The following is a 16323-nucleotide window of genomic DNA, read 5'->3' as shown; positions in this document are numbered from 1 at the left end:
CCTTTGAAGAACCCTATTTGGTTCCAGGTAGAATCTTTTTGGATTCCGTGTAAAACCCTTTCCACAGAGGGTTCTACACGGGACCCAAACATGGTTTTATTAGGAACCAAAGGTGCTAGGAGAATCCTTTGAAGAATCTACGGGGAACCATGGTTTTATTAGGAAAAGGGTTCTAGTACCTAAAAGGGTTCGGCTGTCCCCTTAGGAGAATCCTTTGAAGAACCCTATTTGGTTCCAGGTAGAATCTTTTTGGATTCCGTGTAAAACCCTTTCCACAGAGGGTTCTACACGGGAACCAAACATGGTTTTATTAGGAACCAAAAGGTGCTATCTAGTACCTAAAAGGGTTCTTTGGCTGTCCCCTTAGGAGAATCCTTTGAAGAACCCTATTTGGTTCCAGGTAGAATCTTTTTGGATTCCGTGTAAAACCCTTTCCACAGAGGGTTCTACACGGGAACCAAACATGGTTTTATTAGGAACCAAAAGGTGCTATCTAGTACCTAAAAGGGTTCTTCGGCTGTCCCCTTAGGAGAACCCTTTGAAGAACCCTATTTGGTTCCAGGTAGAATCTTTTTGGATTCCGTGTAAAACCCTTTCCACAGAGGGTTCTACACGGGAACCAAACATGGTTTTATTAGGAACCAAAAGGTGCTATCTAGTACCTAAAAGGGTTCTTCGGCTGTCCCCTTAGGAGAATCCTTTGAAGAACCCTATTTGGTTCCAGGTAGAATCTTTTTGGATTCCGTGTAAAACCCTTTCCACAGAGGGTTCTACACGGGAACCAAACATGGTTTTATTAGGAACCAAAAGGTGCTATCTAGTACCTAAAAGGGTTCTTCGGCTGTCCCCTTAGGAGAATCCTTTGAAGAACCCTATTTGGTTCCAGGTAGAATCTTTTTGGATTCCGTGTAAAACCCTTTCCACAGAGGGTTCTACACGGGAACCAAACATGGTTTTATTAGGAACCAAAAGGTGCTATCCTATTGGGACAGTGTACATCAGTACATGGTGATTATTTTAACTCATGCCGGTGTTGAGATACCTGCGAGATGTAAACTTCAACATGAAGTCTGGGGAGAGTTTAAAACAAAATTGAGGTGTGGAACTGGCAGAGAGACCAGGCAGCAGGGACAGTGTTTGTCACTGTGAGGAATTACGATGTCTCTCTCGCTAATGGAGAGCAGTTTGCCATGAATGGGATAAAGATAGAATGGGCTGGCAATCCCTTAAAGGTACACAGTGACACAGAAAACACATGGTAGCAGTTTCAGGTACTTTCATAAAACATAGACAATCAGAATAAAGGTATTTACATTTGTCAGAGATGACACATACAACGTGTAGGCGGGAATGAATTGAATGACTGTGACCAAGGGGGATTAATAAGGATTAAAGCGAGACAGACAGGTTAGAGGGAGTGAGCAGGTGTTGTGTTTCAGAGGCCTCGGTCTGTGTGTAGTGACAGCTGCTTCCCAGGGTTCCTCCAGGCAGCGATCAAAAACAATACCAGTCTGTTCTTTGTCCTGTATCCCCTCTGTGCTGCTGGGGAGATCAGCAACCTAACAGGTGAGAAAACTGATACTACAGCCGACCCTTAGCCTTTTGGAGGCCTTCAGTTAAATGTATTTATTTTTGGTCCGGGGGACCCATAGCGGCCCCTTATGTCTCTTAGTGGATAGGGCTAAGCTCTGACTGATACAAACTAAATCCACTGACCGAAAAGATAGATTAACTGTGGAGTATGTGTTAACTTTTAGAATATGTGACTCACTACCTGGATTCGGTCTTATGTAGCAAAATATGAAATAGTTTTTTATTTTTACATTGGATGAAAGTAGAGACTCAGAGCTACAAAATGGTATATCAAACACTGCATTTGAGGAAACAATGGGAAAGTAATTTCAAATCAAATCAAATGTGTTTATATAGCCCTTCTAACATCAGCTGATATATCAAAGTGCTGTACAGAAACTCAGCCTAAACCCCCAAAACAGCAAGCAATGCAGGTGTAGAAGCACGGTGGCTAGGAAAAACTCCATAGAAAGGCCAAAACATAGGAATAAACCTAGAGAGGAACCAGGCTATGAGGGGTGGCCAGTCCTCTTCGGGCTGTGCCAGGTGGAGATAACAGAACATAGCCAAGATATTCAAATGTTCATAAATGACCAGCATGGTCAAATAATTGTAATCAGGATTCCATAGCCGCAGGCAGAACAGTTGAAACTGGAGCAGCAGCACGGCCAGGTGGACTGGGGACAACAAGGAGTCATCATGCAAGGTAGTCCTGAGGCATGGTCCTAGGGCTCAGGTCCTCCGAGAGAAAGAAATAAATAAAGAGAGAAAGAAAGAATTAGAGAGAGAATACTTAAAATTCACACAGGACAAATGATAAGACAGGAGAAATACTCCAGATATAACAGATTGACCCTAGCCCCCCGACACATAAATTATTGCAGCATAAATACTGGAGGATAATTGTGCTTTGAATGTTGATCAGCTTGTAAACTCACTGTTGAGAAAAATTGCCTTTGAATGTTTTGGTATCGAGTGAAGAACTCGTCATTGTCAACACTCATTCAGCATCGTTCACACCCTCTTAAGCTTTAGTCCCACCCATCTCGTTTCGTTCTCAGAGCGCATACCTGACACTCTGGCCGATGATTTGTTTACCTCCCGACAACATGAAAACAGCCTAACCAACCTAGCTGTATTTTGTTTTATTGCGTTTTATTCTAGACGTTTACTGACACCGGCCATATTCAACGTGTGTTGTACACACGTCACGTAACGTCAGCCAACGGGCCAGCCAGCTAACATTAGCTAGTTAAACAACAATGAACACAGTGCCAATAATACCACAGTGCTGGAGCTAATCAGCCAGGTTCAATGTTAGTTAGCTGGGTAACATTAGGATCTAACTAGAAAAGCAACAGGCTCTGAGAACAGCTGCCTATTATAATACACTATTAGATCATAGCGTTTTCCTTCTACGTTCCTTGTACGTTCCTTGTACGTTCCCAGGAATACTGGTCAAACGGAGACAAGAGTCGCTATGTCCCAAAAGAGGTGTCATTTCTCTAATTTGTAACCATGGAAATCATGGGAATCCTCCTGGCTGCAATCTCATTGGTCGGCGCGTGTTTAATAACCACAGTGGTGTCATTGGTCTTCGTTCACTTCAAAAAGACTCCCATTGACAGGGCCAACAACTCTGAGCTGAGCTTCCTGGGGAAAACAATAGTGGTGTTGATGGCCTTAAGGGCTACACTTCCAGCCAGTAATGTCATGAAATGGTTTGGTCCTTCACAGCAGAGACTCAGTGTTCTGGCTTTCACTCTCATACAGGTCCTGATTTGTGCTCTTTGGTTAACAGTCTCCCCTCCTTCCCCCTACAGGAATATGAAAACCTACAAGGAAAAGATCATTCTAGAGTGTGATGTGGGTTCAGCAATTGGTTTCTGGGCTGTGTTGGGCTATATAGGACTCCTGTCTCTCTTGTGCTTTGTGCTGGCTTTTCTGGCTCGGAAGCTGCCTGATAACTTCAATGAGGCCAAATTCATCACCTTCAGCATGCTCATATTCTGTGCAGTCTGGATCACCTTTATCCCAGCTTATGTCAGCTCTCCTGGGAAGTTCACTGTAGCTGTGGAGACATTTGCTATCCTGGCCTCTAGTTATGGTTTACTTTTCTGTATATTTGCTCCCAAGTATTATATCATATTACCTCAACTTTATACACACTTTTAGTATTGAGAGGGGTTAGGGAGGTTGTGGGCGTTAGACAGGTGCACTGGTTGCTTCCCCTCCCCCAAAATGGTCAGTATTGTGAAATCATTCTAAAGTTAAGGAAATGTTTGAATGGAGGATGCTGATCCGAGAGCAGCGTTGTCTTTCTTTCGATGCTATCAATATCGACACGCTCTCCAACGACACACTTAGCGACCGTTCTCTCTGCGTAATGTTTGGGGAAACGCATGTTAAGTCTTCGGCCCTGGATTGTGAGGATAAATGGTAGGCAGGATTTCTGCTATCGACTTTATATTTTAATTATTATTTTGGGTTTAGGGGTCTGGTCACTTGTATTTTTTTAATCTTTCATGGAGAGTTTAGTTAAAATATGCTTTTCCTGAAGGGAGGGCCATCGATTTTAAATTGCAGTTAGGTCCGATTTTCTCCACGTACCGCTTATTATAAATAACCTACCGTACATGTTGACTGATTGAAATAAGTTAATTCCTAGAGACAAATTATGACTAGAAAAACAATAATGCTAAACCATTCACTAATAATCCAAAAACAACTTTCTTGTATTTCTGCCTGAATTACAGTTTCACCGGAAACTTTCTGATTTCCCAAAACGCTCTCCATGTAAAAAAAAAGTATTCTTCAGAGTACTCATCTTCTAGAATCTATATTCCGAAGTGACTGAGCCATTGGTTCTGGGAAAGACACACGGGACTGCACTACTCTTACTTAAAACCTCTTAGGGATCCCTTTTAACACCTAATAGGCCAACTGTTTTGACAATCACACAGTGAGTGTCATCATTGGTCGAAACTAAGACATTGAAACAGTTCTAAGCTCCTATAGCATCATACCCATCATTAATGGTAACGTATAAAGGAGCCCAGATGGAGCATTGTCAGGACGGTGAGAGGTGAGAGACTCAGTGAAAAGCTATGCTGCAGCTAGCAGACCTCCTGGTGATCACTCTACTGACAGTGACAGCTAAGGCTGGGCAGCCTGTGTGCAGATCTTATGGAACAAAAGAACTGTCACAGTTCACAAAGGAGGGAGACATCAACTTAGGAGGTATTTTCTCCTTTCACCAAAACCCAGTCAGTGTGAATCCAACTCTGCAGGTCAACCCAGGAAGCATTCAGTGTGAAGGGTAAGTAAATGTTGAATTGTTTGATGTGAATGCACCAATTTGTAAGTCGCTCTGGATAAGAGCGTCTGCTAAATGACTTAAATGTAATGTAAATGTAATAACGCTTATGTCTCTGTTCACGTGGACAAACATGTATGATCACAGGTGTGTAAGAGACATTATATTCAAAAAGTGTTGAAAACTGTCTGTCTCTGGCTGGGGTTTTCACTGACTAAATTCTTTATAGGTCTGTCTCTGGCTGGGGTTTTCACTGACTAAATGTTTTATAGGTCTGTCTCTGGCTGGGGTTTTCACTGACTAAATGCTTTATAGGTCTCTGGCTGGGGTTTTCACTGACTAAATGCTTTATAGGTCTGTCTCTGGCTGGGTTTTACACGGATTAAATGCTTTATAGGTCTCTGGATGGGTTTTCACTGACTAAATGCTTTATAGGTCTCTGGCTGGGGTTTTCACTGACTAAAAATGCTGGGGTTTTTTAAATGCTTTAGGTCTGTCTAAATGCTTTATAGGTCTGTCTCTGGCTTGGTTTTACACGGATTAAATGCTTTATAGGTCTCTGGATGGGTTTTCACTGACTAAATGCTTTATAGGTCTGCTTGCTGTTTGGGGTTTTAGGCTGGGTTTCTGTACAGCACTTTGAGATATCAGCTGATGTACGAAGGGCTATATAAATACATTTGATTTGATTTGTCTCTGGCTGGGGTTTTCACTGACTAAACACTTTATAGGTCTGTTTCTGGCTGGGTTTTCACTGACTAAAACTGAAGTGACAGTTCTAGAAGTCCTCTCTGCAGGCTGGACCCAGGTGAGCTCCAGTATGCCCAAACTATGATCTTTGCCATAGAGGAGATCAATAACAGCTCTGAGCTGCTGCCAGGCCTGTCTCTGGGCTACAGGATCTTTGACTCGTGCCCCAGCATCCCCCTGTCTGTGCGGGCTTCCTTGGCTCTGATGAACGGATATGAGGAGGAGCCACAGAACTGCACCAAGCCCTCCACCGTGCATGCTGTCATAGGGGAGACCACGTCCACCTCCACTATAGCCATGGCGCGCACCATGGGGCCCTTTCACATACCAGTGGTGAGTCAGGGAGTGTATGTCTGTATGTATTGAGAGAGTGAAAGGCAGATATGGTACTATGTGAAAATACTGCTGTGGCACAATGTGCTACTTTCAACAGAACGGCAACGTTTGATCAGTGTGTTAGAATCGTCTGTCTTTGTCTTTCCAGCTCAGTCATTCAGCCACCTGTGCATGTCTGAGTAACAGAAGGCAATACCCTTCCTTCTTCAGAACCATCCCTAGTGACCACTACCAGAGCAGAGCCCTGGCCCAGCTGCTCAAACACTTTGGCTGGACTTGGGTGGGGGCCATCAGAACCAACAGTGACTATGGTAACAATGGCATGGCCACCTTCCTGAAAGCAGCTTCCAGTGAAGGGGTGTGTGTCGACTACTCAGTGGCAATCTACAGGACCGACCCCAGAGAGTGGTTCCTAAAGGTGGTGGACATCATTAAACAGTCCACCTCCAAGGTGATTGTGGCGTTTGCAGACGGCACAGACCTGGAAATCCTGATAAAAGAGCTGCACATGCAGAACGTGACGGGGTTGCAGTGGGTGGGTAGCGAGGGATGGATCACCTACCGTTACATCGCCTCCCACGTCAACTACGCCGTGGTCCAGGGGGCGGTGGGCTTCGCTGTGCCCAACGCGGTCATCCCCGGCCTGGGGGAGTTCTTGGCCAACAGGCGGCCCTCCACTCAGCTGGGGGACAGGGGTCTGGTGGAGTTGTGGGAGAGCGTGTTCAGCTGTAGCATGACTCCTGGCTCCCCGGTCAGAGCTTGCACAGGGAGGGAATCCCTGAGAGACACTGGATCCCGCTACACAGACGTGTCAGATGCTAGTCTGCTCAACAACATCTACAAGGCTGTGTATGCTGTGGCTCACGCGCTACACCTGCTCACTACCTGTCAGAGTGGGAAGGGGCCTTTTCAAGATAACACATGTGCAGCCAGGGATAAAATAGAGCCGTGGCAGGTAAAGTAACTCTGTGGCTTAACTAAGATAACACATAACACCTGTCACCTGTAACTGTGGCTTTATTAAGCTAACAAATAACACCTGTAGCCTGTAACTCTGTGGCTTAACTAAGATAACAAATAACACCTGTAGCCTGTAACTATGTGGCTTTACTAAGCTAACAAATAACACCTGTCACCTGTAACTGTGGCTTTACTAAGCTAACAAATAACACCTGTAGCCTGTAACTGTGGCTTAACTAAGCTAACAAATAACACCTGTAGCCTGTAACTATGTGGCTTTAATAAAGCTAACAAATAACACCTGAAGGCTGTAACTATGTGGCTTTACTAAGCTAACAAATAACACCTGTAGCCTGTAACTATGTGGCTTTACTAAGCTAACAAATAACACCTGTTGACTATGACACGAGATCGGGTAGAGAAAGTAAGACTGTGTTAAAAAAAATACCACTGCGCCTCCCGAGTAACGCAGTGGTCTAAGGCACTGCATTGCAGTTGCTAGATGTGCCAATAGAAATTCTGGGTTTAAGTCTCGGCCAGCCGGGACCGGGAAAACCATGGGACGGCATACAATTGGCCCAGAATTGTTTGGGTTGAGGGAGGGTTTTGCTGGCAGGTATGTCCTTGTCCCATCGCGCTCTAGAGACTCCTGTGCCAGGCTGGGCGCATTCACGCTGACACGGTCGCCAGGTGTACTGTATTTCCTCCGACACATTGGTGTGGCTGGCTTCTGGGTTAAGCGAGCAGTGTGTCAGGAAGCAGTGCAGCTTGGTTAGGGGAGGATGCATTGCTCTCAACATTCGCCTCTCCCGAGTCCGTACGGGATTTGCAGCGATGAGACAAGGACTGTAACTACCAATTAGATACAACGATTTTTTGGGGGGGAAAAGGGGTAAAAAGCTAAAAAATCAACACCCCTTATTTGATTTCCTTCCTCCAGGTGTTACATTACCTGACCCAGGTGAATTTCACCACTAAGCATGGTGAGAGGGTGTTCTTTGATGATCAGGGGGACCCATCGGCACGCTACGCCCTGGTCAACTGGCAGATGGATAGCACAGGGTACATCTTGTTTGAGACCATCGGCTACTATGATGCCTCACAACCAGAGGGCCAGAGGTTTGAGATGAAGGAAGGTGTGAGTGCTGTCTGGGCAGACAATCAGCCTGAGGTGAAGACTTGTTTGGGGGGAAGCATCTATTAATCATTCAACACAACTGTGAATGTGTTCCTTCAAGAGTTTTGCATTAAAGTATACTGTGAACTTGTGTGTGTTTAAGTATGAGCGGCGTAAAGGGTATCTGTGTGTTCCAGGTACCCAGGTCTATCTGCAGTGAGAGCTGTCTGCCAGGGACACGCCGGGCCTTCGTTAAGGGGAAACCTTTCTGTTGCTTTGACTGCATTGCCTGTGCAGACGGGGAGTTCAGCAACACCACAAGTGAGACCTCGGGACTCGTAGCCTTTACGCTAGCCTTCATCCTGTTCATTTTGGGAAGAATCTCAGCCAGCACTTTACTAGTCTTTCTAAAGATGTACTCGCTGTACATAATACAACTGTTTATGCTTTCAGATGCAGTGACATGTACAACATGCCCCCCCGAGTACAAGTCAAATGAAGAGAGGAATAACTGTCATTTGAAAGGCATTGAATACCTCACCTTCAAGGAACTCATGGGTATACTGCTGGTAGCCTTCTCTGTGTTTGGTGGGTGTCTGACAATGACAATAGCACTGATATTCTTCAACTACAGAAAGACTCCCATAGTCAGGGCCAACAACTCTGAGCTGAGCTTCCTGCTGCTCTTCTCCTTGACTCTGTGTTTTCTGTGTTCTCTTACTTTCATTGGCCGGCCCTCTGAATGGTCCTGTATGCTGCGTCACACAGCGTTTGGGATCACCTTCGTCCTCTGCATCTCTTGTGTTCTGGGGAAAACAATAGTGGTGTTGATGGCCTTCAGGGCTACACTTCCAGCCAGTAATGTCATGAAATGGTTTGGGCTTCCACAGCAGAGACTCAGTGTTCTGGCTTTCACTCTCATACAAGTCCTGATCTGTGCTCTTTGGTTAACAGTCTCCCCTCCTTTCCCATACAACAATATGAAGACATATAAGGACAAGATCATTCTAGAGTGTGATGTTGGTTCAGCTATTGGTTTCTGGGCTGTGTTGGGCTATATAGGACTCCTGTCTCTCTTGTGCTTTGTGCTGGCTTTTCTGGCTCGGAAGCTGCCTGATAACTTCAATGAGGCCAAATTCATCACCTTCAGCATGCTCATATTCTGTGCAGTCTGGATCACCTTTATCCCAGCTTATGTCAGCACTCCTGGGAAGTTCACTGTAGCTGTGGAAATATTTGCTATTCTGGCCTCTAGTTATGGAATGCTCTTTTGTATATTTCTCCCCAAATGCTACATAATTTTATGTAAACCAGAGAAAAACACCAAAAAACATTTGATGGCTAAAACATCATCAAAAACCCTTTGACTTTGTTACAACACCTTTTGAATATATTACTGACTTTAAAATGTTTTGATGTTAGATGATATTATTTATAAAGTATTTGTTTAATGTAATGTTTTTAGATAATAAGTTTAATCTCGTATCTTTATATCCTTATCTGTGTAATAGGCAAGAAACTATAGCTGACAATGGTTTCTCTGCTAACTTCTCAGAGATTTCTTCTCAGCTGTGATAATAACCTTTGAAACTCAGTGAAACTAATAAAATGTTTAAATCACTTCTGCCAGTTATTTTAAAAGGGTAAAACCAAAACAATGAACTCATCATGCTGCATATTTTTGTCAACACTTATTTTTAAGGGGTCCTTATGTGTAATTACGCTGTAACAAGTAATGTGGTTAATTGTATAGTTACACTGAAATAACCCTATTTAACTGGTGGTAACTGCAGTTTGTAATTACGGAGGTGTAACAACAAAAGCTTGTTACAAATGGGCAAGTTTCCATTTAATTGACCAATTTAGTGTGTAGTTTCTTCTCAGCTGCATCCTATTCAGGAATAATTGTCACAAGGTTGTAATATCTTGTGGACAAATGCGCTGGGTGTCCGAGATTACAAATGTTGAAGGATCAATAGGCCCTCATTACCTACCTGTGAATGCGAACTCTTCAAAAAAATTCCACTCAATGTATGTTGTTGACAGCAACCCCCCCCCCCCCCCCCAAAAAAAGGTGTATCACCTGGGTTTACTGAAACAGATTGGATATAGACCCACCTTACTGACTAGGGTCTACCGTCATCCCAGATGTCATCCCAGATTATAATAGTTTTTCCTTACAATTAATGTTACCATTATGACGAGCTGAACCTCCTTGCCAACCAAGTGAGAGGATAAACCCACAACTACACCACATAATACATGTAATATCTGCATAAGTACAATGTAATTACTAGGTGTTACACAGGCTTTCTCGAGTTAAAATAAAGTGTATTTCTACTTAATTACTTATTACTCATTTCCAAGTGAAAATACCTACAAAAGATGAGCTTCTACTTCAAACAACTTTATTGAAACATGTCAAAAATACCTTACATTTTTTACAAAATAATAGTGATGTTTAATTTGATTTTACATACACCTTAGCTGAATAAATTTAAACTCAGTTTTTCACAATTCCTGACACTTAATCCTACAAAACATTCCCTGCGTTAGGTCAGTTAGGATCACCACTTTAGTTTAAGAATGTGAAATGTCAGACTAATATTAGAGATAATTATTTATTTCAGCTTTTATTTCTTTCATAACATTCCCAGTGGTTCAGAAGTTTACATACACTCAATTAGTAGTTGGTAGAATTGCCTATAAATTATTTAACTTGGGTCAAACATTTCAGGTAGCCTTCCACTGTAAGGTTTGCGGAACTGGTGGCAGTGAAGTCAGACGCAGGAGAGCAGAAATATCCTGGAAGGATTTTGAGGCTAGGTAACACGGTCACCACTGATAAATCCATGAAAATCTAAAATTTCAACAAGCATTTCTCTACAGCTGGCCATGCCTTCCTCCTGGCTACAACCAACCCTGGGCAACAGCTCTGCCCCCCTGCAGCTACTCGCCCAAGCCTCCCCAGCTTCTCCTTCCCCCAAATCCAGATAGAAGATGTCCTGAAAGAGCTGCAAAACCTGGACTAGAACAAATTAGCTGGGCTAGACAATCTGGACCCTCTCTTTCAAAAACTATCCGCCGCCATTGTTGCAACCCCTATTACCAGCTTGTGCAACCTCTCATTCGTATCGTCCGAGTTCCCTAAAGATTGGAAAGCTGCCGCGGTCATCCCCCTCTTCAAAGGGGGTGACACCCTAGACCCAAACTGTTACAGACCTATATCCATCCTGCCCTGCCTATCTAAGGTCTTTTAAAGCCAAGTTAATTAACAGATCACTGACCATTTAGAATCCCACCTTACCTTCTCGGCTGTGCAATCCGGTTTCCGAGCCGATCACGGGTGCACCTCCACCACGCTCAAGGTACTAAATGATATATTAACTGCCATCGATAAAAGACAGAACTGTGCAGCCATTTTCATCGACCTGGCCAAGGCTTTCGACTCTGTCAATCACCAAATTCTAGTCTACAGAATCAAAATCCTTGGTTTTTCTAATGACTGCCTTGCCTGGCTCACCAATTACTTTGCAGACAGGCTTCGGTGTGTCAAATCGGAGGGCATGTTGTCCGGACCTCTGGCAGTCTCTATTGGGGTACCACAGGGTTCAATTCTCAGGCCAACTATTTTCTCTATATATATCAATGATGTCGCTCTTGCTGCAGGAGATTCCCTGATCCACCTCTACGCAGACGACACCATTCTGTATACTTCTGGCCCTTCTTTGGACACTGTACTAACTAACCTCCAAACGAGCTTCAATGCCATACAACACTCCTTCCGTGGCCTCCAACTGCTTTTAAAAGGTAGTAAAACCAAATGCATGCTTTTCAACCGTTCGCCCGCCCGACTAGCATCACCACCCTGGACGGTTCCGACCTAGAATATGTAGATAACTATAAATACCTAGGTGTCTGGTTATACTGTAAACTCTCCTTCCAGACTCATATTAAACATCTCCAATCCAAAATCAAATCTAGAATCGGCTTTCTATTTCACAACAAATCCTTACTTACACCAAACTTACCCTAGTAAAACTGACTATGCTACAGATCCTCGACTTCGCCGATGACATCTACAAAATAGCTTCCAATACTCTACTCAGCAAACTGGATGCAGTCTATCACATAGTCTATCTGTGTTGTTGTCTTTGTCATACTGCTTTGCTTTATCTTGGCCAGGTCGCAGTTGTAAATGAGAACTTGTTCTCAACTAGCCTACCTGGTTAATAACCTCTCTAGGGTATGTGGGACGCTAGAGTCCCATATGGCCAACATCCAGTGAGATTACAGAGCGCCATATTCAAAAACAGAAATGCTCATTATACAAATTCAGAAAACAAAACATATTTGACATAGGTTTAAATATTAACTTCTTGTTAAACCAATCACAGTGTCATATTTATAAAATGCTTTTTGGAAAAAGCATACCTAGCCCAGAACATACCTAGCCCTGAACATAGCCCAGTTGACAAATTATTACAAACAGCAACAAGCCAAGCAGAAGCGTTACAAAACTCAGAAATAGAGATACAATTAATCCCTTACCTTTGATGATCTTCATATGGTGGAAATCAGAAGACATTAATTTACTCAATAAACTTTCCTTTAGTTTGATGAAGTCTCTTTATATCCAGCGCGTTTTCTTCAGTAATCCACAGGCTCAAACGCAGTCAAATCAATCAGACAAAAAATATCCAAATTGTATCCGTAAAGTTCATTAAACATGTAAAACAATGTTTATATTCAATCCTCAGGTTGTTTTTTAGCCTAAATGATCTATAATATTTCAACCAGACAATAACGTGTTCAATATAAAAGGTAAACAAGAAATGCACATGCGCATGAAAAGGCTCTGTGAAACGGTGAGGGTCCACTCGTTCAGACTGGTCTTACTCACTCATTTATAAGAATACAAGCCTGAAACAATTTCTAAAGACTGTTGACATCTAGTGGAATACATAGGAACTTCAAATGGAGTCCTAAGTCAATGGATACTGTAATGGCATTGAATAGAAAACTACAAAACCCACAAAAAAAACGACTTCCTGAATGGATTTTTCTCAGGTTTTTGCCTGCTAAATCAGTTCTGTTATACTCACAGACACTATTATAACAGTTTTGAAAACTTTAGAGTGTTGTCTATCCAAATCTACTAGTTACATGCATATCACATCTTCTGGGCCCGAGTAGCAGGCCGTTTAATTTGGGCATGCTTTTCATCCAAAATTCCGAATGATGCCCCATAACCTAGAGAAGTTAAATAAACCTCTCAGGGATATGTGGGATGGTAGTGTCCCACCTCGCCAACAGCCAGTGAAATTGCAAGGCGCCAAATTCAAAACAACAGAAATCCCATAATTAAAAGTCCTCAAACATAGAAGTATTTTACACCATTTTAAAGATAAACTCATTGTAAATCCAGCCACAGTATCCAATTTCAAAAAGGCTTTACGACGACAGCATGGCAAGCCATTATGTTAGGTCACTACCTAGTCACAGAAAAACACAGCCATTTCTCCAGCCAAAGAGAGGAGTCACAAAAAGTACAAATAGAGATAAAATTCATCACTAACCTTTGATGATCTTCATCAGATAACACTCATAGGACTTCATGTTACACAATACATGTATGTTTTGTTTGATAAAGTTCATATTTATATCCAAAAATCTCAGTTTACATTGGCGCGTTACGTTCAGTAATGTTTTGTTTCCAAAACATCCGGTGATTTTGCAGAGAGCCAGATCAATTTACAGAAATACTCATTATAAATGTTGATGAAAATACAAGTGTTATGCATATAAGTTTAGATAAATATCTCCTTAATGCAACCTCTGTGTCTGATTTCAAAAAGCTTTACCGAAAAAGCACACCGTGCAATAATCTGAGTACGGCACTCAGACAACAAAACAAGCCATACAGATATCCGCCATGTTGTGGAGTCAACAGAAGTCAGAAATAACATTATAAATATTCACTTACCTTTGATGATCTTCATCAGAATGCACCAAGGAATCCCAGTTCCACAATAAATGTTTGATTTGTTTGAAAAAGTAATTTATGTCCAAATACCTCCTTTTGGTTCGCGTGTTTAGTACACAATACAAACTCACGAGGCTCGGGCAAGTCCAGGCGAAAGTTCAGACGTAAAGTCATATTACAGTTCATAGAAACATGTCAAACGATGTACAGAATCAATATTTAGGATGTTTTTAACATAAATCTTCAATAATGTTCCCACCGGAGAATTCCTTTGTCTGTAAAAATGTGATGGAACGCAGGTCGCTCCCACGTGAGCGTGCATGATCAGCTCATGGCACTCGGCCAGTGACCTGACTCAATCAGCTCTTATTCCCCCCTCCTACACAGTAGAAGCATCAAACAAGGTTCTAAAGACTGTGGACATGTAGTGGGAGCCTTTGGAAGAGCAACATATCACCCCATAGACACTGTATATTGGATAGGCAATGACTTGAAAAACTACAAACCTCATATTCCCCACTTCCTGGTTGGATTTTTTCTCAGGTTTTTGCCTGCCGTATGAGTTCTGTTATACTGACAGACATCATTCAAGCAGTTTTAGAAACGTCAGAGTTTCATGCATAATAATATGCATATATTAGCAACTGGGCCTGAGTAGCAGGCAGTTTACTCTGGGCACCTTATTCATCCAAGCTACTCAATACTGCCCCCAGTCCCAAATAAGTTAAATAAAGGTGAATACATTTTTTTAACAAAATAAAAAAATTCATAACAAAAACCAAGCCATGAAGTCGAAGGCATTATACATAAAGCTCTGAGACAGGATTGTGTCGAGGCACGGATATGGGGAAGGGCACCAAAACATTTCTGCAGCATTGAAGGTCCCCAATAACACAGTGACCTCCATCATTCTTAAATTGAAGAAGTTTTGAACCACCAAGACTCTTCCTAGAGCTGGCCTCCTGGCCAAACTGAGCAATCGTGGGAGAAGGGCCTTGGTCAGAGAGGTGACTGAGAACCTGATGGTCACTATGACAGAGCTCCAGAGTTCCTCTGCGGAGATTGGTGAACCTTCCAGAAGGACAATCATCTCTGCAGCACTCCACCAATCAGGCCTTTATGGTAGAGTTGCCAGACGGAAGCCACTCTTCAGTTAAAGGCACATCACAGCCCACTTGGAGTTTGCCAAAAGGCACCTAAAGGACTTTCAGACCATGAGAAACAAGATTATCTGGTCTGATGAAACCAAGATTGAACTCTTTGACCTGAAAGCCAGGTGTCAGACTCATGTCGAAGAGGAAACCTGGCACCATCCCTACAGTGAAGCATGGTGGTGGCAGCATCATGCTGTGGGGATGTTTTTCAGCGGCAGGGACTGGGAGACTAGTCACGACTGAGGAAAAGATGAACAGAGCAAAGTACAGAAAGATCCTTGATGTAAACCTGGCCAGAGCACTCAGGACTCCAGACTGGGGCAAAGGTTCACCTTCCAACAGGACAACAACCCTAAGCACACAGCCAATACAACGCAGGAGTGGCTTCGGGACAAGCCTCTGAATGTCCTTGAATGCCCTAACCAGAGCCAGGACTTGAACACAATTGAACATCACTGAAAATACCTGTGCTGCAATGCTCCCCATCCAATCTGACAGAGCATGAGAGAAGAATGGGATAAACTCCCCAAATACAGGTGTAGCAAGCTTGTAGCCTCATACACAAGAGGACTCAAGGCTGGAATCACTGTCAAAGTACAGAGTAAAGGGTTTGAATGCTTATGTAAATGTGATATTATTATCATTTTTTTTGTAAGAAATTTCAACAATGAAAAATGTTTATTTTTTTTGCTTTGTCGATATGGGGTATTGTGTAGATTGGTGAGGGGGAAAAAACGATTTAATCCATTTCAGAATTAGGCTGCAACATAACAAAATGTGGAAAAATTCACGGGGTCTGAATCATTTCCAAATTCAATGCATTCGGAAAGTATTCAGACCCCTTGACTTTTTCCACATTTTGTTATGTTACATGGAGACCATTATGTGCGAAAAATATATTGTTACATTTCCTGTTCTTTCTCATCTGTCAGATATAAGACCCTTCAGAATAAAATTCATTTAGATTTAGTTTTGGGGGACTATCTATTGTTCCATGTAGTGAATATGTTATTCAATGCATTTGTATGGGCTACTAGCAGTAATGCCAAATTCAATGTTTCATCAAATATTTTGGGGGGGAATTTTTTTTGATACTTCAAGGGGTCTTAAAATTCAAAATCAAATAGCAAAA

General features: G+C 42.6%; 2 protein-coding genes across 2 annotated transcripts; both read left to right on the top strand.

The window, feature by feature from the left end:
• The first annotated feature begins 2403 nt into the window (after positions 1–2403).
• LOC124006339 (vomeronasal type-2 receptor 26-like) lies at positions 2404–4266 on the top strand. The gene has a single exon (XM_046316302.1). It carries the CDS (start codon positions 3091–3093, stop codon positions 3745–3747), a length of 657 nt encoding a protein of 218 aa, XP_046172258.1. The 5' UTR covers positions 2404–3090; the 3' UTR covers positions 3748–4266.
• An 84-nt stretch (positions 4267–4350) lies between these two features.
• On the top strand, positions 4351–9642 carry LOC124006338 (extracellular calcium-sensing receptor-like). Its single transcript, XM_046316301.1, has 6 exons — positions 4351–4891; positions 5686–5971; positions 6123–6929; positions 7875–8105; positions 8249–8372; positions 8505–9642. The coding sequence occupies exons 1-6, from the start codon at positions 4680–4682 to the stop codon at positions 9416–9418; spliced, it is 2574 nt and encodes an 857-aa protein (XP_046172257.1). The 5' UTR covers positions 4351–4679; the 3' UTR covers positions 9419–9642.
• Positions 9643–16323: the final 6681 nt, after the last annotated feature.

This window comes from Oncorhynchus gorbuscha, linkage group LG19 (genome assembly GCF_021184085.1).
Source record: "Oncorhynchus gorbuscha isolate QuinsamMale2020 ecotype Even-year linkage group LG19, OgorEven_v1.0, whole genome shotgun sequence".
NCBI lineage: Eukaryota > Metazoa > Chordata > Actinopteri > Salmoniformes > Salmonidae > Oncorhynchus > Oncorhynchus gorbuscha.
Note: the sequence above shows the minus strand (reverse complement) of the source record. Positions and strands in the feature narration are given on the sequence as shown.

What these genes read in the sequence shown, in the direction of transcription:
- LOC124006339 (XM_046316302.1), top strand. Translation starts at nt 3,091, where the DNA reads ATGGAAATCATGGGAATCCTCCTGGCTGCAATCTCATTGGTCGGCGCG.
- LOC124006338 (XM_046316301.1), top strand. Translation starts at nt 4,680, where the DNA reads ATGCTGCAGCTAGCAGACCTCCTGGTGATCACTCTACTGACAGTGACA. An exon ending in ATAAAATAGAGCCGTGGCAG is followed by an intron (nt 6,930 to 7,874) that starts GTAAAGTAACTC and finishes TCCTTCCTCCAG; the next exon opens with GTGTTACATTACCTGACCCA. An exon ending in GGAGTTCAGCAACACCACAA is followed by an intron (nt 8,373 to 8,504) that starts GTGAGACCTCGG and finishes TTATGCTTTCAG; the next exon opens with ATGCAGTGACATGTACAACA.